This window comes from Takifugu rubripes, chromosome 16 (assembly GCF_901000725.2).
Source record: "Takifugu rubripes chromosome 16, fTakRub1.2, whole genome shotgun sequence".
NCBI classification, from domain to species: Eukaryota; Metazoa; Chordata; class Actinopteri; order Tetraodontiformes; family Tetraodontidae; genus Takifugu; species Takifugu rubripes.
In genome coordinates, this window is record NC_042300.1 from 1,519,865 (window position 1) to 1,543,021 (window position 23,157).

Genomic DNA, 23,157 nt, shown 5'->3' on the forward strand with positions numbered 1-23,157 from the left:
GTGCTGATTGGCATCCATTGTGAACTGATTTAGTAGCTTACCTATAGAATAGTTGAGGCGCTAACAGTAGTAGATATAATCAGATGTATTACATATAAATATATGTATAAACCTTGAGCTATATGTGTGCCTGTAAATGCTTTAGCATTGCTTTGATGTCATCTAGCTTTGAGACCTTTAGTGCTGGAATTCAGCGCTAACTTTTGCCAACTTTAAAGCTGTGGAACATCAAATGTTCTAGTGCAACTTCTTGCTGAAGTTGTAGCCGACGGTCTTCCAGAAAAGAAGATTTCTCTGCAGAACGCAGCAAAATCTACATGAAAGCCTTGAAATCAATAAGGGCTTAAAATAAAAACCAGATTTTAAAGACAAGCTCTGATATGTGTTAAGAGCCAGATTTAAGAGACAAGACAGAGACAGTGAAACACTATCTGTATTCCAGGCACACATGAGACAACAATACATAACATATACAGTACCTGGTAATGTGAAATAGTAATTCATAAAAATATAGAAACCACTGAAACATATTTACATTCTTACAATGCATTAACATAGAATTACGTTCCCACACTTGATGCGGAGGAATTTTGTGAAAAAACACAAAGGTATTTCTGAGCCCGATATGCCTTAATAACACATATATTGCTATATATTATCTCTACTGCAATGTAATTCTAATGCTTTTTCTCACCCAAAGTGCAGGAAAAAAAATGTTTTTGCATAAAATGCGCAACAATCCTTTTTCAAAATTATCTACAGACCTGATATTGCGCACACATTTCAGTTGAGTAGAACAACAGGAAGGGTGTTACTGTAAGGAAGATGGGATGCAGCTTTCGTAGCAAAGATAGTGTGAATAAAGACCAGAAATCCTGTTTGTTGTCCTCCCACCACAGTATCAGAGGTTTGTGATGTGGTTTTTAAAAATTAGATTTTTTTTCCTTTGACAGTTTGGACTTTCAAAGTCAGGGTCTGACATAAAAATGTAAGAATGTAGACTTTAATATTATTTACTTTAAGACTGTAATTAAGAGGAGTTATTTGTTTTGAAGCTGAGAGTTTAGTCAAACCGCAGATTCTTCCCTTGGCCTTTTTGTTATCAAGGATCTCATTTATTTTTTCTAGAAAACTTCCATCTAGTGAAACAAAAGGTATTACAGCAAAGCTTTGTGACTGTCCTTGGAATATTTAAACGTTAAGTTGGGGCTCTGGAGGCGCAGCGAATAAAGGAACCCGCAGTTATTTAGTTATTTTAGCTCCTTTTTTAGCGAATCTTATTGAAGCTGAGTGGCAGCAGCAGCATCTCTCCAGTGTGCACCGGCCTTAGAAGGACAAAGAACCCCGGAATCTGGCTGTCGTCCACCTCCGTCACGCTTGCTAAAAATGTTTTTATATTGTTTTACTACTGTATGATTAAAAAGCACATCCCTTTTGTTCTTTGCTGACCTCACTTGATTTGAGCGTTTCCTGCTGCAGAGCGGAGGTTTGGGCTCCCTGTTCAGCAAAACAATTGGCATTCAATGTTGTGTTTCTGGGAATTTGCTTGTGGTCAAAGTGAAAGGGCAGCAGGAGCTGGGGAGATTACTCATGTCCACAGAATTCTTTCATCTTAACACAAGTCAGACTGAAAGCTGTGATGCGTAATCGCCACAGAGTTCCCCTTTAAAGACCTGCGTTAACTATAGCATAACACCACAGTGGCTTTTTTCTGTAGAACATATAGACTAAAGAATACAACGGCGCTCTGCTCAGACAGTTTCCTTTAAAGCTGTGAATCATTCTGCTTATCAAGTCTCTTTTTACCCCAGGCTGCATGACTCCAGGCCACTTTTCTTGCTGTCTTTCCCTAATCTGTCCGTCTCTGAGAGTCCAGCAGACAGATGGCAAGAAGACGCTGATTACCCTGCAACTGCATCCACTCAGGTCTTGTACAGCAGGACTCCGCTAAACATGGTCAAAGGTTCCGAGGAGTATGCCAGCATGCCGGTGACCAGGTCGATGCAGACCGTGTCCCCTGCCTCCAGAGGCAGGATGATGTTGAAGACCGACAGAGCTCCAGGGAGGTGTTTGGCCTCCGCCATGGGTTTCTCCAGACCTTCCGGCTGATAGCCAGCCGAATCTACTCGGGCAACACCTTTGTTGGACTTGGACAGAACGGCCTCAATCTTCATGTTCTTATGGCCTGTAAGGATGCCGCTGAAGAAGTACCTCCCTCTGAATGGAGCAGTGAAATACCCTGGAGGATGGAGACAAAATGCCACATAAATAGGGAATTCAGTCCTGTTATTTCTTACTGGTGGTGATAAAAGCCAGAGGAGGTGATGTGTTGCAATACTGTGTGTTTCTATACAGTTTGGGGTTCACATTCTTAACTAGGTCACCTTCAACCCCAAAATAAACTAGGGCCTTGTGGAATTTACAATACAGGGCTCAATTTGGGATTGACTGGAGTCTACTTGGATCATGTTTTTCTTCATACCATCGGTCTGCTGGACTCTGGATAATTCAGAATGATGCTCAATACCCAAAGGTTGGAATGCACAGCAGAAGGTTTGGATTTTGCCATCAGTGGTTCAGGATTAGAGAGCACAGGTCACCTAGAACTCACCTGTCTGTGGATTGTAGGCCTCCTCTTCATTGACAAAGACTTTGTTGAACACTATGGTTCCAACTCCTCTCATGGAGCGAGTCATGGCGGCCGAGAAGGATAGACGCGGTACTTGTGCATCAGAGCCGGCAGGTCCTGGTCAGGGACAAGAGACAGAGAATGAGGGACAGCAATCGCAAGGACCGATCAGCTCTCTAAGAAGATCACACATACCTTCTTCACCTTTGAGACCTGCAAGAGAAGATAAAATAACACATTAATCATAAATGTCATTCTTAATCTTCATCTCTTTGGTTTTGCAGATATCAAAGATCTAAATAGTTAAAGGAAAGGAAATCATTTACCTGGTGGTCCAGCGGGTCCCTCCTTGCCTTGTCGGCCTGGAAGTCCCATTATTCCCGGTGGACCCATAAGACCTTGAGCTCCAGGCTCTCCTTTTTCTCCACGAGGGCCTGGAAGACCAGGGGGACCTAAAGAAAGAGCATGTTTAAAAATGCCCTCAGAATTTCCAACAAAAGCCCCCCCATTTATACAGAAGGGGCATTTCCTTGTGTTTCAACGCACTTGTTTAAATGCTGTTATGATTCCAGAAGCCTAAACTAGAGTTTCTGACAAACTTTCTCCTTGCAAAAGAACAACAGACCGATTGAATTAATCTACAAAAAGTAGCTTTTTGACCTTTTTCTAATTCATTCAGGTGCCAAACTCCTGGATAAATTAAAGGAGAACCTGAACACTGTCTACTAGCAGGACCTGTTAGCATAATAAAAGGCTCAGAAATATAATACTTCAGTCTTCAAGTGCCTTTGAGCTTCATGTTTTCTAAACCATCTCATTTAAAGACACAACACTCCTTTATTGGCTAACGGGTCTCATGGCAGCAGGATTCTGAATTCTTTCTTTGATCTATTTTTGGTGTCTACCTGACCTCGCCTCCCTTCCTCAGAGTCCTACCACTGGTCTAAATGGTGGATCCATGTAGTCTGTGCGCTGCGTCTCACCCTTGAAGTCTAGTTCCCTGAAGTCGTGGAACTCTTTGGCCAGGTCGATTAGCGAGGAGTTCAGCCGGTTCACGTTGGACTGGACTTTCACCAGATGGACATTCTGGATGTGGCCAATGGCGTTTCCTTGGGACGCCACTGTGACATTGAGTCCGTTTACCTTGCTCCACAACTCAGACACATGTTGGTTTAGGCCCCCCGTGATCCTTTCCAAACTGTCTGAGAAGGAGTCCAAGCGGCCGCACACTCCCTCCACCTTAGTGAGCCTCTGGTCCAGGCCGTCAGCGGTCCGCCGACACTCCCCAATCTCGGTCACATAGTTGCTCTTTATTATTTGTATCTCTTTCCCGAGACCGTCAAACTGAGTCCTCGTGTCTGTCAGGTCCTTCTGTAAACCGTCCACCTTGTAGAGAAAGCAAACACCCGTTAATGTGTGTATCTTAGTGCATTTTGGTACCTTTCTATTGGAAATACACTGTTTCCTGTCCTTGTTCTGGTTTATTTTCCCACCGTTTCTCCTACACAGAAAAATGTAAGCACATTAGCGAAGCTGTGTCTGACAAGACGACTCGGATATTTGCAATATGCTCGGTTATTTTCCCAACTACAATAACATTTTGTTGGAAAACAGCTGCCAAGACAACCACGAGACACGTTGAACATACTGTTTCAAACTTGTTAATGTAGGGTTTATTAATGCAATGTCCTGATCGTAGAATTATGACTGAAAAGTTATCCTTCCAGTTCTGAGGATAATGTTCTACGTAAAGACCAAGGCCGGAGCTCATGAGAGCTCAAAAACATTAAAGCAACAGTTCTTAGAATAATGTTTCATCGTGAATTGTGGCTCATTTTTGTGCTAATGCTATAAAATGCTGTCATGAACTCATGCCGAGCCTGAGCTGTGCACGGTGTGACGATGCTTTATCGGTTTTGTTAGCCTTACAGCTACTTTAGCTTGGTAGCTTTGTGTGAGTGCGAATATAACAGTAATCGTGCATGATTAATGAACGCCATTTACATCCCATTTCTCATTACCTTTGAGAGGATGTGGTCCTTGGTGTTGGACAGATCAGTCAGCGTGTTGCCATGTGTGTGTACAGTCCTTCCCAGGCCCTTCAGGGTGTCGTTAATGGAGTTGAATGTGACCATAACTCCAGCCAGCTCTCCTTGGACAGACTTCAGGTCCCCTCCTAATCTACTGCTGTGGAAACTGTGCCCATCCAGCTGTTTCTTCAGGTCGTCCATGTTTATTTTACACTGCCCAGCGCACTCCTCCACCTCTTCTCGAAGCCGGCCTACTTCCTCCTGAAGGTTGGAGCACACCTGAGAGCAGACCGTCTCTTCCGAGTCGACTTTTCTCCCTAGGGCGGTTAGATCAGTCTGGCACTTCTGGAGGCCAGTGGTGGTGGCGTTGGTGAGGGAGCGCAGGTCGTCCTCTACCCTTCTGCAGATGGAACAGTCCTCAACGTCACGGCCCAGCGTTTCAACCTCTGTCACTATCCTGTTGAAATGTTCCCCATTCTTTCCCGTCACGGCTAGGATCCTTTTCACATCGTCCGATAAGTCGACCACTCTATCGACCAGCGAGTCCCCTGTCACAGACAAGTCTTTCAGCCTGGTGTTAAACCTCTGGATCTCCTCTCGGTTCGCCACCACTCTCCACTCCAACGTCTTCACAGTGTCATCGGTCTTGTGACCTTTTCCATTTGCCCCGCAACTGTTGTTGCACATGTTTGCGACGGACGTCAGGCTTCTGTCTAAATAAGTTGTGATGTTCTCCAGCTGACCCAAACGTCGGCTGTGGTCAGTAACAGTGTCTTCCAGAACGTCCACATCCAGCTCTATTTTGCCGATCTTGAAGCTGTTGTCGTCCAGCCGATTGAGGACCATGTTGCGCAGCTGCGTGACGTCTCTCTGGACGCTGTCCTTCAGGTTGTTCCCAGTGTTTGTGCACCTCTGCTCCGTCTTCCTCATAGTGTTGTTCACCCTCTTTTCCAGCTCTCTGATTTTGCCGTTCAGCTTGTCCTCCGTCACCCGTCCCTTTCCTCCTCCCGTCCCTGCAAGCTCCTTATCCAGTCGCCCCTTGATGACGTCGCATTTGTTTGCTGTGGTGGTGAGACGGACTTGGACGTCAGACAGCGTCTTCTCCAGCTCACTGACGGTGCTGCAGCAGGCCTGGGAGCTGCGTGACATCTCCAGGCTCCGCCTCAGGTGCTGGTCCATGGAGCTGATCAGCTTCTCTAACGCCTGGATCCGTTCCCTGTCCTGTTGCTGCTGGTGCCTCACGTCCTCCACACCAGCCTAGAACAAACAGAACAGAACTTACTTTCTGAATCTTCTAATTGATAGTAAATTAATGATGTCTTCTGTTCCTCACACAATGAAACATAAATATTGATCTGTTTCCCACCTGCACAAGACCAGCGTTTGCGTTCTAAACTGGTACGTGTGTGGAGAGGAATAAAAAACAATGAGCCACAATAGACGCAAATGAGAAAACACGAGCAGAGCCTGCTGGTTATTGTGGGAGGCTGAAGCCACGAGATGGTTGATGCTCGTACCTACAGTGTAACCCCAGTTTAAACAAATGATGGTAAAACATTTTTGCTGAACCCGAGTCTCCAGTGGTTTAAATGGCTGTAAAACTGCTTGCGCTAATAAAAAGGAGAGCAAGATAAAAAAAGAAAGATCAGAGGCTTTTACAGGAATGCTGTTTTCTTGCTGCCTGCATGTGGCAAATAATTTTCCCTGCTTTAAGCAGCAGAAACCACTTCTAGAACTCAGCAGGCAGGAACGTAAAAGCATTTAGCAACTACTGAAATTGCAAGCAGACACATTACAGAAATGTTAGCAGCGGCTTCTGAGGGCTGCACACTGAGATTCACCTGGCAGGCGGAGCAGGACAGAGACACCCTTCTCTCCAGCTCCGTAAGGATCTCCTGCTTCAGAGTGTTCAGCTGGTCTCCTCCACCCCTGGACGCTCCGTCCAGATCGTTGCTCCCTCCGTTCACCAGGTGGTTGTTGATGTTGACTAGAGTCTGATCGTGGACCTGAACAAGCAAACGTTTGCATAAAGACAAGCGATATCTCGCTGACTTTAACCTCCATTGATAAGTCAAGAATGTGGCCAATGCTGTTCACCTGTGTTCTGTTGTACAGATGGTCCAGTTTGGTCTGTATGCTGTTGATGGTTTCCTTCATGTGAGGCTGAGCTGAATCTGCAGGGACGATGGCCCCACTGAGACCAGTCCTGCATTTATCATGAAAACGTATACATTAACTATATTTACTAGAATACCTATATATATATATATATATATATACGTAGCCCCTATCGAAGTCAACTGTACACATTCTTATTCCAAGCACTCAGTGTATACTAAACAGCACAGATCTACATATATGTGCTTGTGATTTATATTTCTGGTACGTGGGTGTATAGTTATAAGGGAGAAAGGTGAGTTCAGTGGTTCTTAGCTGTGGCATCATGAGCGTATCTCACAGTTGTGCCTGAGCTGTGACTGAGCAACGGCGACATCTCCTAGCTCAAGTGTTGCTGACCTAACTCACGGCCTTTCAACAGCACTTCAGTGATGTTCCCTGAGGTGGGCCTATGAGGAACGCCACGGTGAACTAGGTTCTATGGCCCTAGCGTCTTCATTGGGCTCCACCCCAGCTAATCCTGGTGCCTCTCAGATATCAATTTCAGGATAGAGAAGGTTCTTGCAACGACATACTCCCTTGTATTTTTTGTTTCTGATCCTAAAAGTATAATTCTTTGAATAAATAAACAACCTGAGATTGTGTTAAAACTTTAACTTTAAAGTCGTCCTATAACAGCAACCACCCCGGGCTGTGGGGTGCGCTCATTCTTCCACAGCTACGTGATGCTTTGCTTAAATATCACGATTGTATTTTTTTTCAGGTCTTTTTCATCATGATATCACGTGTAGCATCATTTTTACAACTCTCTAAATGTAGCTGAAGCAGATTTTGTAACATTTGTGGGACAAATTCAGTCTGTAGCACCCTGCTTGCAGCTATATGTTCCTTCGCTTTAAGTCGCTATATGTGTGGTTATAAACATGATAATCTTCCCAAAATAAACCATCGCGCTTAGTAAAGCAGCGATATAAGCTGTAATATGCAGTAGAATCTCCAGCAGGTTAAATTAGCACGTATTCAACTTCCTGTATGTAAACAGGGCTCTGGAGCGCAGGTGAATGCACTCTGGGAAGTAAAACTGCAGGACGGCATTAAAAACATCCGCTTACAGCCTCTGGTTAATTCCTTGCATGGTGGTCCGCACATTGCTCAGTTCTTTCGTCAGGCCCTGGATAGTTTCCTCCAGCTGTCTGATCCTGGCAGTATCACCTGAGCATAAGGGAAGAAAATATATATGAAGGACGTCGGACGTTTGTGTCCTAAAAGGAGGACGTCACCAGAGTAGATGCTGGGCCGTGTAGTCTTCTTACTACCTTGACCTCCTCCTGATCCTCCTGTGTGTCCACCATTACTGCTGTGGCCGGTCTGCGAGCCGTGGGGCCGCCCCCCAGTGACCTGGCTGTCAGTGGTTACCTTTGGTCCATCATGGCAGTCTTCCCCAGAGTAGCCATGGCAACACTTCCACTCCATTTCTGTCACCATCTTGTAGGCCACCTTGTACCTGGGCCTCCTGTAAGTCCGGTACCTAAACATGAAACAGACTTCCATTCTGAGTTTATGCCCCTAAAATATGAAGGATTATTAGTGAGATGTGCTCATGAAATAAGCAAATGACAGCAAAACAAAATGATAATATAGTTACTCAAGGGCTTCGTCTCCTGCTAATGAACCTAGCGTACTTGAATGTGTATATCATGACTGCATAATATTAAATTGTATTGATATATTGCTGTACTTTTTATCCCTTTCGGGCTCTTGGGGAGGAGACTGGGGCCATACAGAGCTGCGCATGGGTGAAGGCAGGGTACTGGATGAGTGTCCAGCTCGTCCAGCGCCCTCTGTGAGCATTTTGGGGTTTCTGTACTTAATGGATGGTCCCGCCCCCCACTTCTGGAACACTTCCCAAGTTTTGTCCGTACTGCATCCAAAACAATTACGTATGACAGGAAAAACCCAGACTCCTATCCACCAAAAACACAATGTGTTGTCATGTGTGCCTTTGTGAATAATGATAGTGGCAGATAATAATGCTCCACTCCTCAACCTCCCCAACCCCCCACACACAGTCTTTTAATACTTCAAATAAACACGGGATGTGTTTACCGATCACTGCGCTGACAGTCAACAGTTGCCGCGGTCAAATCCCACGAGTCAAAGGCCTCGAGTCTGTGTGAGTCCGTGAACCCTCTATCACATGCAGTCAGTGTGCACGGTTGATATTAATGAGCCCTGAGTCACCCGAAGGCTACAAATAGCTACATGATGTCTGCTGGTGACGGATGCTAATGTTATCCTTGTCCTTGAACTCAAATGCATTTCAGAAACTCTAGTTCCTTGGTCCAAAAAAATAAACAAGTAACTAAAAAAAGGTTTATTTGGAAAGCTCTTCTGCAGTTATTTCGTGAATGTGTCATTATGTTCCACAACTGCGGTCACTTCCTGTTACACTAACAGCCCAATAAACAACCGAGTTGGAGCATTAACCAGTCCTAACTGTGAAAGTTCACCATGTTCCTCTACTTTACGCCAAATCCGCAAGCGCCATTGTGGCCACCAATGCACCATACTGTGGTTTTTACTTTGCAGCTCCCTGTTTTGCAAGCGTGAGAAAACATGGTCTGACATTCTCTCAGAGAAAACATAAAAACATCTCAGAGAGACGGCGGGAGGAGGAGTCTAAGTAAGAAAGCAAGAAAAATGGGGAGGAGGGGGTAAAGTCTGCAAAGAAATGACTGTTTTTGCAAGGAAGAAGAGCAGACTGTGGTACCTGGAACCACTGTCAGGTTCATTCTTTGCATAGTCCAGCTTTATTCAGAGGCCCCTGGAAAGCAAGGGGATCAAGGAGCTTAGCAAGGATCAAACGAGGCTCCATGATTAATGGTTTCTCCCAAACCTAATATTTACAGCTGCAAAAGAGATCCGAAACACCCTCGCAAAATCATCATCTGTTACAGACTGACAGAGGAAAAAACACCTGTTGGTGTTGCTATTCAGTAGGACTTGGAAATGAATTGAGCCGGACGATTTCACAGAATATACAACAGAGTCTGGGAAAGGCGCTGTTATTATTGGATAGCAGACAGCAAAATGCTATCTAAGAATTGGGTAATTACCGTGTGTAAGTCAAGCTCAGTGGAACTCTAGGATGTGGCCCAAAGCTTTAAAACTGAGCTGATGGATCAATATACAACATTAACACAATTACGTCGTCAGTTCAGTATTTTTATCTGTCGTCACCATCGGAATGCGACACTTGTGGCTTATGTTTAGGAGACTCGATGGTGCCGGGAGTGGACACGGTGCTGCTGCTGAGAGCTGTTAGTACGTACGTTTACTGGACGCCCTTAAATAGGTGTAGCTGCAGGCATTTGAAACCAGTCTGTCCCCCTACTGGGATTTACTGGGACAATACTGAGCTGGAGATTTGGCTGTAGTCTCTTTTCAGGTTTAGCAGACACCTCTGAGACAAGATGGTTGGAATTTAGACAGAAAAGCGGAAGTTCTGGAAAATGAGTGTCCACAGATGGGAAACCGAAAAGTGATGACTCAAAGTTCTGTGGAACGGAGGACAGGAAGCCAGAGGAGCAAGGCTGGACACCATTAGTCAGAGTCTAGAGCAAGAGGAAACGGCACAAAGAGGCACTCACGCAACTCTCGGACACTGTCCCCAGGTGCAGCGTTGATAGTCGGGTTTGATGTACGTCTCCACCCCGTCCTCCATCACGCAGCTGACCGTGCGTGTCACCACATAAGCGCACCAATTCCTGAAAAATCAGACCATGCAAACATAAACAGGCAGAAGGAAATGGCAAATGAACAACAGAAGGCTGCATCTTTTCTTCTTTTACTCTCACACTAACACAAACATGGCAACACTCTCGATACACAATCTAGTCTTTGTTTCCAGGGAAGTGGGAAAGAATTGGAAAAATAATAAGGGAAAAGCTGGGAGATAAATATCTAAAACTGCTGACTGCTTCTTTTGCCCTACTCCCCTCTAAACAAATGTCAAGATGGAGCCAGGATTACAGCATGACTGCAACAATGGCTGCCATTGTATAGCTCTCCAACTGCTCAGCTAGCAACCCACACGCGCAACACACGCGTGCACACACGCAGAACACGGCCTCTGTGTTACTGACATGAGAGGAAGAGGACATCCTGATGCCAGCTGTTGCAGAATACGTTTTAGGATTTAATAAAGTGTTGCTTTTTTCATTGCAAAAGGGACCCAGGGAAACACTGTTCATCATCGGAGACTCAAAGCTGTCTTTTGCGTGTCGTAATTTAAAACTAGCTATATATTTTTTAACACCACAAACTCCAAACTCAAAATTCAAAATGTCTGTTTCATAATTTCTTCCTTTCTTATGTGAATACTGGTTATTCAGGGTTCATTATTCTATAAATAAACACCTGGTACGCGTTTGCTGCAGCTAGCACTGAAGCAATATTTGTAAGTTTTGGCAAATCCAAGTGGAACATTCACTCCCGTGAGGCACTTACTGATTCTCCTGCCTACTTAATTCTTTGGCGCTTGTCAGAAAATGTCTGGCTCATAGTCGCTGCTGCTGCTGCACCGTCAGTAAGTTGTCAGTATTACAGAAAATGCTGCTGGCTGCAACTAAATGAGCAAAACCGCAAACTAGCTCTGAATTTGCCCCATCACTGGGTAACACGATCTATATAATGCCTCATCCAGGTTGAACTTTTTAAACGTATTTCATTTTTTTATGCCTCTCAGACAGTTCAGCATATATACGAAAAGAGTTTTTAAAAAAGAAATGGCCTATTTAAAACCCAACCTCAAAGACATGCTGTGTTTGTCCTTATCCTCATGACCTTTGACCTTATGATCTCTGGATAAGCACGCCAGAGAGATTAAGAAGAGTCAGGTTCTATCATCATTTTCACATTAACCAAAATCCGTCCACTGTGGCTGTTAGAACCAATTAGTGCCATTCAAAGGCCTGTCCGAGCTGGACAACACAAGGAGGTCCTGCACCCTTCAAAGTCCTTCTCCATCTTCATGTTCAGTCTCTTTCTTATCTACGTTTTTCTGTGAGCAGCCTGAAGCTGTGTTTGGTTTAAAAAAAAACCACCTCACCTGTGTTTTGCAAGTGAGATTAGACGACAGGAATGCGTTGAGCTCTTGTGCTGCCTGATCTGAGCGACACCGCTGGATGTGTTAATTCTGGTATGTGCCAAAGGGGACGACGTGCACTGACGTCTCCGCGTGCGTCCCACGCCTTTACTGAGATGTTTAGTTGATGTGAGAAGACACAAACTGTTAGCAAAGGTGCACCTGTTGACCAATTCCACTCAACCACCGGGCTCTTCTCTTAATCTCAGAGTCCACAGAGGATCACCTTTCTCATCCCAGTCCATTAAGGACTCGGGTTCGTCGGCCTCTGGCCCTGACGGCTTCTTCAGTTCTGACTGGTATTAAACCAGATTAATGTGACCTGAATGAATTAGAAGCTACACGGGCTTTGTCATCTCAACTTCTTGGTTCTTCTCCGCCTCACTGTCTCCTCTACTTAATCTCTCCATACCTGCTTCTTTCCCTGTTCAGCATCATCTGGTTTCCAGAGGTCCCCCCTCCTCCTGGGACCAGGATCCTCCTCTTCATTCCAGAGCTTTTTTGACTGACACGTGTTTATCAACCCTCCACTCACTCCTCCACATGACCCACTATTCTTGTCATGAGTGCACATGGGAAAATGTTTTGGTCGGATCAACAATCTGATTTTATCCACTTGGATTTGCTGATTCTGGGATATTCCAGGTCACAGACCTGCACCTGGTCTCCATTCAGCAGGACTCCTCCAGTAGAGGTTTGAGATAATGAACCTTTATGGATTTATCCTTAATACAAGATGTCAAACAGTAAATTACTATTAAACTTTCACCCTCATAAATGTTAAACTAAAACAGATTTATCCATGAAAGCAGGGACTGATGCTATTTTTAAATATATCTTGAAATACATCCCTCCTCAGTTGGGACATATTTCATGTTTCATTAGTATGAATCTAATTACACAGAGAGGGATACAGTTACCAAACATTCCTCTCACAGTTGCATTGGATTAAAAACTAAAAAAAACTCTCTTTGTGTTGGTTAATATGATTCAGGCTGTGATCAGCGTCTCATTATCCTCGTACATCCACTGTGTCGAGCAGAATCTTATCAGGCCAACTTGTCAAATATGAATTGTGAACAAGAGTCTTTTCCAAAAATAGTCTCTGTAGAGACACTCTCTCATGTTGCTTTGAGAAATTTAGTTCAGCCAGGGACCAAAGAACAAGCAGGAGTGCATAAATGCCTTTTTGGCTGGAATTAATGAGCCTTCAACGGTTTGTTGTTCCCGAAGACTCCGGTTCCAAAGACTTGCGGTTCTTCGCAGAGCTTTGCAAACCCTCCTGCAGCAGCACATCGGCTGGGATGGTGTTTTGCTTCTGTGGTTCGCTGGACTTCATTTAATGTTTCTATCAGATCCTGACGTGGATCTCTTCCGCTGCTCATCTGAACACGGCCAGCTGTCTCATCCATTTCCAGACTCCTGAGGTTCATGATTGTTTGATTATGCCAGATGATCTTCTGCTGGCTCGTCAGTCTGAGGTTCATTAAACTTTCCCCCGTCTCCAGCTCCCAGAAACACGCCACACGTCTCCACGCGTCCTGAAGGACAGACGGGCAGCTGCAATGCGTCTCCTGGCTCAAACGTTTTTGGCCGCTGTGATTAAACGGATCCTCGGCCGCTCTATCATCCCGACATTCTGACTCTCTGGGTCACATATCACACGGCAGCTAAAGTTGGCAAGGTTCTCACCCCCTCCTCAGTGATGGAGAACAGGCACAATGTCTCGTCCAAATAAACCCAGGCAGCACAATTGAGTAGATACAGATGTGGGTTCACACATGTGAACAGGCAGACACATACATGCAAACAGAATCCCCCCACCCGTCTCTGCAGCGGCCCAAGCTCACCTCCCTCCCTCCCAGCTGGCCCACTTTCAGTCTTTCCATCATGACATTGTCGCTCCAGTCAAACACACAAGCGCAGCATTTATTAAGGGAGGATGATTAGGTGTTATTTTTTACACTTAAAGTGTGTGAGCGTGTGCATCCATCCATCATGTGGAGGTGCAGAATGTATATACAGGATCAAAAATATGGGTCCAAGTCCAGATCACATCAACAGTTTTTCAACACCGGATCTGAGGCACGAGCTTTGACCAGGAGGAGAAAGAATGGCAGCGCGTCTTCGTTAGAGAGCAGAACAGATGTCAAGGCTGAGCAACAGTGGCGCTCCATTAATCACTGACAACAGTGATTAATGGAGCGCAACGTGGTTTATTTTTCACCACTGCTAACGAACGCTGTTGCGCAGCGCCCTCGTGATCCATTTGCATCTGCAAACATCAACATCTGCAACGCTGCTCTCGGCTCCGAGGCGTTTTTAATGGTGAACTGTGCTGCAGCCCTGTGAGCTCAACTCCTGTTATTCATAATTTCACAGACTTTCTTGCCCCCGCTTCTGTTTCTGTTGTGGACAGGCAACCGCTTTTTTAGCATTTTAGCTGCCTGTGACTCACCAAGAGCCTCTGTACCACTGGAGACTCTCTCCGTATGGTTGTCACCTTTAACGCCGCACTACACAACACACACAACAATTAACTTCCTGAGATATACCCCTGGATGCCGGTATTCTATACAAACATAAATATCTTATCTGACAGAAGCTGATAAAATGATGTGAAACCACAATGGACAATGGTATCGTTGCACGTATACGCCCAGCCTGACCCTGGACCCTTTGCTGCAGGCTCTCAGAGCTCATTGAATGTGGTGGGAAATGAGAGCAGAATTCAACTGTCCAGTAAGAGCCAAACCCGACGTCTGCTAAACCACCACCTTGGGTTGCACTCACGTCTCAGGGAGTAGAGATGGAGAATCTAAGCTCTCCACGTGACACGTGCACTTTAGTCTTACAGCACAAGCTCTTTCATAGACAAGAAAGGAAAAAGGGCAATTTATGGTCATGTATATTGTCAAGTCCAGTCCAGTCTGCTGGTTTATGGCTGACTTTAAGACTGAATGTGGTCCAAATGTGGTTTAAAAACAAGCTCCGTTTTCACTTGATTATGTGTGTTGGGGAAAAGTTGGACGTCCGAATTGAAATGGACTTCTTGACTAATTTGACAGCCTGACAAGCAAACTGTGACAAAGACTTCCCAGACAGATCTGTTGCTACGGCAACCTTGCACTGTCCTTCACCAGACATATATATAGATCTTCCCTGTCATGCAATAAAACGTCCAATGACCACATTTTATTTTTATTTACTGGCCAATAACTTAGCATGAAGGGGCCCTGTTACACCTGCCTGCATTAGTTTACATCCCAATAAACGTTTCCTCTTTAAACAACTGCAGACAGATGCTGAATAGCCGAGCAGGAAGTTGCAGGCTGACATCTCATCAACCCACCGACTGCTCTTTATTCAACAACATCCCTGCATGAGCTCAGCAGAGAGGAATTGTGGGTAAAAACCAGAATGGATGGTGACACAAAAGTGACATAAGTGGGAGGAAGAAGGAATGAGCAGAGGAAACAGAGGGGATGAGGTTTAATACGTTCACAAAGAAATCACTCAGTGGGTCCTATTATTGGGGGGCTTTCATTAGGCTTCAAGGGACAGCGGCTTGAATGAATGGAAGGAGAGGGGAGTGTCTCACCCTCTGAACTGTGACCTGAAGGTCAAGCACCCCCTCCAACCTCTACATAAAGGTACACACGGAGAGGAGAGGAGAGCGTACAGATGACAAAACACACTCGAGCGCACTTTTTCAGGCAGGAGTGGCTCATGGAAATTTAAGGTATTCCATACAGTTCAGTGTTCAATGTTATCTGACTCTCCAGATATAAATTAAAGGCAGAATTGTGTTTTTAGAGTTGTTCACGAGTGGCTTATATTTGGTTACACTGCCATTTGAAAAATAAAGAGAATTGTGACAATGAAAATTGTTTCAGAATAGTGTACATTTGCATGTAACTTTTCTGGTTAAAAAAACATCAGAAGGATCTACTGGCCCCCGGGCATCTTCACGTTATCAAATCTGGCCCTCTTTGCAAAAAGTTTGGACACCCCTGGTTTAAGTGCTGTTAAAACAGGCACATTTGTGGGGTTGTTTCCTGACAGTCACGCCCCATGAACTTCACTCTAAATGTTTGGCAGTGTGGTCACAAAGACAAACAGACAGCGTCACCAGGCTGTCATTCAGCCCTGCCGAGTGGACGCAACTCTGTGGGGAATTCTGTCACTCCTTTTATTTTACTACCATTTAAGGAGACAAGTGTATGTGAAAGTGCTCACAAAGCACCACAGCCACACAGGTACCGGACTTTTCTACAAAGCTGCAGGTACAAACCGCCATGTTCCAGAGAGAACTTTTATGGTGTTCTGAGGCACTTCGATACACGGCAAACATCTTTTGGGTCTGTCGTAAGGTATTTCCACAAAATTGGCAAAGACTCCGAAACAAAGAATCAGAAAAGATTTGATTTTTCCACATACTGGCACAGCGGGACCTCTTTGGTTGTTGGTGAGGCCGTTGATATGATTTTTAATGCTGTTGGTTTTCAGTCAGCCAAAGGTTCTGACAGCTGCAGTCCTTTACTCTGGAAAACTGCACATCCAGTGCATGTGGGATGATTGATTTGTGCTGCTCACCTCAATGTTAAAGCTTGCCAACCACCTTGAACTGGTATGAATGACAAACGCTGCATCTCCCAAGGCGCAGGAGCATATTCTTGTTGACATAACACGGGCCTTTAATGGGATCATTGTTCATGTGTGGCGGGATTAGATAAACATTGAGAAGAGGTCCAAACCACTAACAGAGTACAGCTAAGGTTACCTGGGGTAGAGAGGTAAAGAATGGATTCTTGGATGAAATGCATGCTGGGACATATGCTAATTATGGTACTGGGAAAGAACCCCTTTCCCACATGTGTGTTGAGACAGGAATGCTGTTTGCTACATTAATTAGCAGAAAATCGCCCAGATGAAGTGAGTTTGGAGAAGATCCAAGGTTCTGTAACTGTGAAATGGCCTGGCTAAGTCCGTCCGCAGCGTCTTGTAGTGAAGTGGGAGACGCACGTAATGCGCTCAAAGCTTTTCCACCATTAATCTTCCAGCCTTTCACAGCACAGAAAAGCGTTCATGAACGTTTCTACCTTTTCTCAGACATGGGTGAAGTCCACTTGAAAGAAACGTATCGAATACTTGAGATGTTTTGCTGAGAAACACATATTTCTACTTCATGGTGGTCCTGGGGGAGATATTCATCAAGCAGTTCTCACAAATCCTGACTGAACTGACCATGACAAGACAATCAGTGGAGATATGGTGATCAACCCAGTCAAAGTTGGTGTTTACTCTTCAGTGTGGTCGCTCTATCAGCCGCAGCATTAATGGGAAGAGGGGAAGTGAATAATACTGATCGTGTTACAATGAAATGTTCCACTGGGAACTTTGACTCATGGTGTTCGTGTAAATGTACCACACCACCCACCTCAACATTTAAACATTAGAACAGATTGAGTACACCCACATGACAGGATAATGTACCCGCACAGACCACAAAGAGCATGGAAGAATGGCTTGAGAACTATGACAGAGAGCCCCATACTCACTCACTCAATCAATCAATCAATCAATCAATCAATCAATCAATCAATCAATCAATCAATCAATCAATCAATCAATCTTTATTTATATAGCGTCTTTTACAATCAGAATTGTTTCAAGGCACTTTCCAGAATCCCAGGGCCTGACCCCCGACAAGCAACAGTGGCAAGGAAAAACTCCCCTTTAACAGGAAGAAACCTTGAGCAGGACCAGGCTCATGTAGGGGGACCCTCCTGCTGATGGCCGGCTGGGTAGAGAGAGAGGAGAAGGGGGAGGACAGGGGAGAGGAGAGGAGAGGAGAGGAGAGGAGAGGAGAGGAGAGGAGAGGAGACGAGACGAGACGAGACGAGACGAGACGAGACGAGACGAGGCGAGACGAGACGAGGCGAGGCGAGACGAGACGGATAGAGGAGAGGAGAGGAGAGGAGAGGAGAGGAGAGGAGAGGAGAGGAGAGGAGAGGAGAGGAGAGGAGAGGAGAGGAGAGGAGAGGAGAGGAGAGGAGAGGAGAGGAAACCATGACCCAGTGGGGGGGGTGACAGAGGCCTGTCAGGTGATCATGTTTCTGGACCCCGGCAGCCTTGGCCTATAGCAGCATAGCTAAGATGTTAACCTAGTGATTAGACGACCCCCTAATTACTTACTACCTCTACCTTCACCATCCTAAGATCTAGACAAAACACTCAGCTTTTATGAGAAACAGACAGACGGGTCACCTCACAAGGTGCCAGCGAGCCCAGGAGCACTTCAGAGGTTTGGACTGAATGTTGTGGTGACCAGTCCACTTGAACTGACCTAAGTAAGGTTTCTGAAACCACTGAAGCTCGAAAATCATTTATTACCAAAACATCTGTGACAAGAGTGCACCTCAGTGGCACCATTAGGGTCAAACAGTTCCCCTCAGCAACAGAAAGACGGTGGATTAGTACGACTGGTTAAGCTGGGCAAACAGATCTAAAAAACGTCACTGCAGCCAAGCGTTCCGACCCACCTTTGCACTCATTTAGTGTATTTTTTCCAGGCTTCAAAATCACTAAGAATGTTTCCTTTCACCGAAGGCCGAAGAATTTTGTGCTTTTAACTTCCCTACAACAAACTATTGTAATGATAAACCTGAGAGTGGTCAGACACCTGCACACCCAGAGCTCTTTCTACTTTGAAATATTGACTTTTCGGGAGATCTCCCAATGGAACCATTCAGTAGGTTTACACAATTGGTTGAGTGTACATTTATAGCTGCACTGGGGGCACTTAAACTGGGCTAAGATCTTTTCCAAATTAACTAGCACAATGGAATCTGACTGACCAACATGTGTCAAATACCTCTACAATATGAAGCAATATGCCCCCAGCTGCTTAATAACATTAGGCCATTTGTGTGTGTGTGTGTGTGTGTGTGTGGGGGGGGGGGGGGGGGGGGGGGGGGGGGGGGGGTTCTGTTCTGGTCTGGTCTGTTGTGATCTGTTCTGGTTGACATGTTAGCTTCACATTAACCTGTTGCCACATTTAGCCAGCACTTGACAGCAGATGAGGGTAAATTAAATCAAACCTGTGTGGCCTAAAAGCTGTTAGCGTCTGTGGCAAAACCAGGACTGATTGTTGTTTTTTTTTAACCAAAAATATGAACTCCACAGGTTGCGGCCAGGTAAGGAGTTGCATTGTGTGCAGCCTGGCTCCCTCTCCAAACAAAGCCGGACGCACAGTCGTCGCTGCTCTAACAGTCCCTGAATCATGTCAACACAACATCTGGAACATTGATGTGCATCACTTTATAGCCCCTGACAGGCAGCAGGAAAACAGGACGTGATGAACGAGATGCCCTCACTCCCCTCCCCCAGTGATCCTACGGCAGCGTCCAGACCTCCTGAAAGCACCTTATTTTTGCTTTTCCCCTGGAGTTGATGAGCGGACATGAATGCTTTCACATTTTGGCAGGAGATGTGTCAGGCAGCCCCGTCTCCTCCGAAGACCCCACAGAGGGGCCCTGCTGGAGGTTTTCAGCTCATTCACGAGCCTTTACCACTTTTGGAATACTTCACACATCTGTCAAAACAGATCAACTGAGTTCAAACCCATGTCAGGGGGGGTGAACTGCACAGCCACGGGCCGGCGCATTCTTCACCGCAGTGGTCATTTTGTGTGGATTTCTGTGTGTTGAGGTGTGTATGTGTGTGTGTGTGTGGGGGGGGGGGTTCTCCTTTGTCGCCATACTGACTTTAGCAGGAGGGCACATAAAGGCCTCCTGTCTTGTCTCTCGTCAACTCGCTCCACCCCATCTTTCTCACTCTTTCTGCCTCTGCTGTCCTGCATGCTTGCCTCTCCTTTCTCTCCCCATCCTCTGTGTGTTCTTCTGCTTTGCCAGTTTTTCCTCTTTGTTCCTATCCCCCTTATCTGTGTATTCCCCCTGACTTGTCTCCCTTAAAAACTACAAACATACAAACAGCCCCCCCCCACACACACACACACACACACACACACACACCCTCTTGATCTTCTCTCTCTTTCTGGACCTCTTATCCATCAACTTCTGGGCCAACTCTTTGGTTCCAACATTAGCCAAAAAGGTTACTCAGGACTCATCCTCCTCCTCCTCATCATCATCATCATCCTCAGCAGCAGCAGCAACACACCATGATGCAATCCCACGAAATGTCTGAATCTTGTACAGTAGTTCAATTCCCACAAGTCTGGCCTTCCCTAAGTGCAAACACATGCCGGCTGACGTGCACCATGCTTCCAAGCCTGCCAGTAATTGACGGGAGCTATTTTTTAAAAGAGTGATGCTGATAGCCAAACGGTGAAGTTGGGGGCTCAGGCTTCAGTCCCACTCCCTGTTTTCATTCAGTCATTTAAACCAATCTCGTCTCCTTCTCTCATAAGAAGGTGCAGGGGTCGTCCACACTTGGGGCCCCACCAGATCAGTTACACGCTAATAGCACATTACAGAACGGTGCACGTGCATCTCTGGCTGCATTAACAGCTTTGGGAGCGAGGACTCCACCACAGAGCTCTGATTTATGGATGTTCTCCTTCACCGTCGGCGCATCATGACAGTTCCAGCATCTTAAAGCTGGCTCCAATCAAAATTCCAGACTATGCTGTCTTCTGGGTTTTGACCAAGTTTTCAAGTTTAAAATACCTGCAGCGTCTCGCCGCCCCACCCCCACAGGGCACTTTGGTTATTACTGATAGGGGAGGCTGCATATCCTGACAAACATTTGACTCCAGGTCCTGAAAACAGTAAAGGTCCGTAATCTCAATAAACTCTGCCCACCTCTGGGGCCCCTGAGTTATCACAGGCCCATGGCTCCACACATAAAGGGGGTTTGCTAATTTATGAGTAACTGTCATGAAAAGTTGCGCCAAACTGAGATTTTCCCCCGTTCTGTCGCATATTTACGAATGTTGGGGGATTTAACGGAGTTTCTTCTGCGTCCACCTGCTGTCTGTCCTGTTTCTGGCCCCTGGCTGCCTGGTTTGCGGCTGCAGCAACAACTCCGGCTTATATCTAACAGCAACCGACCAAAGCAACAATAAAGTCCAAGAAATGGGGGTGTGTTTCATTAGTGCAGCACATTTCAGACGGCTGGCTGAGCTGCGCGTTTCTCTCCCTTGGTTTTCTTGATTAATTAGTCGCTCTTGGTAATTAATCCATTACATTTTTTTACAACCCAAACTAATCACATTTTTGTTCAGAGATGGAACTGAAAACAAGTACTGATGTGTTAAATGTATTAAAGTAGGAATCCGTTGGTCAATAACTCACTTGTCTCAACACTAACGACTCGCTGAAGAATGTGGGTCCCAGTTCGGGGGACCACATCCCAGCGGAACATCGTGAAACAGAACATCTTGGCTCCTAAAACAGCAGTAAGGCAGGTTGCGGCCCCTACCTGTGTCTGCTGGCTGCTCTCTGGCCCGGCTGGACGCTGGATTCCGAATAACCGAGAGCCCAACTGACCGACACGAAGGCGAGCAGGTAAAACAGAGTCTCCATGGTCACGAACCGGGTCGGTTTGGAGTGAATAACAGTAATTTAGTTCCAGAGTTGATCCGGGGGAAACTCTCAGCGGCCAATGACGCTGTGCGTGTGCGTCAGGATGAGGAGCGTCCAGTCAAGTGCATTTCAGACCGAGAAGTGAGGCGAGCAGAGGGAGAGAGAGGAAAGTTTCCTGTCAGGAGCCTTCCTACCCACCCAGGGCCACTCTTTAACCCCCTCCCCGCTCCAAAGCTTCCACTCAACCCAAAGCTATGGTCCTAAAAATGACGATGAAAAAAGAGTCTCCATAAAAAAAGAAAAAAAAGAAAGAAAACCAGATTGAATTGATAAAAGTATTCAGTGTTTGAACCCTGGTGTTAGTTAGAGTATGATTAGAAGCAGGGGCAGACAGTCTGGGAGGGAGGAGGCTTAATAAAGGCACCAGCTGTGTGCTTGGGGGGGTTAAACAAACCCAATCTGATTTTGAAATTATTTCAGTGCCTGGATGAACATATTTGATCCATTTCAAGCATGTTTTTGGACAGAGAAATGCAATCAGGTGAAGAAAAAGTGACTTTTTTAAGCAGTGGTTGTTTCTTTTCAATGTTTAAAAAATGCACAGGTGAGGCGTCGTTGGCATGCAAACAAGAGCTTCTGCTTAAAAAAGGGAGATGGAAGCCAACTGGCCAAATATGGTCTGGCAATGTGAACAGAGAAGGTTCTTTCCACTGACGTTTCAGTTTCTAATACTGGGAGCGGAATACAGCTGCTGTGGAGAATCTGAGAACCCAAGAGGAGATCAAACGTTCCAGTCGTTTATCCAGGAAAGCCCTTTTTTCAAGTCCGCCATGCTAGGCTTTGTCACCGATGCTAATTTATTATACAGTCATCATTTCATGGTTGGACATCAGTGACTCTCATGGGGTCGTGCTGGAGCCCATCCCAGGGTGCAAGGCAGGAATACACACAGGAGGGTCACCTGCCCATCACAGGACTCTCACACATACACACACACACACACAAACGCACACACATGATTTACTCATGGACAGAATACCTTGGGGTAATTCAGGACTGCGATTGCTGCTGCCATTGTTTGGTCCCCTTCATCATTGACTTTTATGTCCTCTGTGAATTGTGCTGATGTTTTTAGGGCCACACTTCACATCTCCCCTCAAGGGACAATGCAGAAGTAAAGAGATCCGGTGTAGAGTTACACTCAAGTCACGTCGAGGTCAGCATTGTTGTTAAAATAACAGTGAAATGAAACATCAGGGGTCAATTTATCAGCTATTAAAATTAGTAGAATGACAAGAAATGGACCAAGTTCAGGATTAAAGAGTCAGGTCCCATCTTAGCCTCTTATATATGATTCTTTCCAAAACTTATAGAACAAAGAAGATAACAAGATGGCACACCAGACGCCACAGAGTGTGATTCATACTCAAGTTGGATTGTAATTCATCTCCTAATCACACCTGCTTACCTTCTCTGAGGACTTCAGTTTGCCTAACGTCTGCAGTCCGACAGTAACGGAACACTGCAGTGGTTTAAAAAAACAAGCCCAAGACAATAAAGGCTGCCACATTAATCAAGCTCTGATGAAAAAAGCAACTGTGTTTTTGGTCAACCTGCTAAAGTTGCTCACATGCTACCATGAGACGTTTTTAACAAGGATGTTCTGTTGGCTGCTGTTTGTTC

The 23,157-nt window shown here is 45.5% G+C and overlaps 1 protein-coding gene across 1 annotated transcript; it reads right to left on the reverse strand.

Moving 5' to 3' along the window:
* Positions 1-414: 414 nt before the first annotated feature.
* Positions 415-21,646, reverse strand: emilin1a (elastin microfibril interfacer 1a). Its single transcript, XM_011611723.2, has 12 exons — positions 21,371-21,646; positions 10,428-10,544; positions 8,094-8,305; positions 7,890-7,989; positions 6,757-6,865; positions 6,501-6,665; positions 4,651-5,916; positions 3,613-4,015; positions 2,956-3,081; positions 2,825-2,842; positions 2,612-2,746; positions 415-2,239 (listed from the first exon to the last, which is right to left on the reverse strand). Exons 1-12 carry the CDS (start codon positions 21,472-21,474, stop codon positions 1,923-1,925), a joined length of 3,072 nt encoding a protein of 1,023 aa, XP_011610025.2. The 5' UTR covers positions 21,475-21,646; the 3' UTR covers positions 415-1,922.
* Between the last annotated feature and the right edge of the window lie 1,511 nt (positions 21,647-23,157).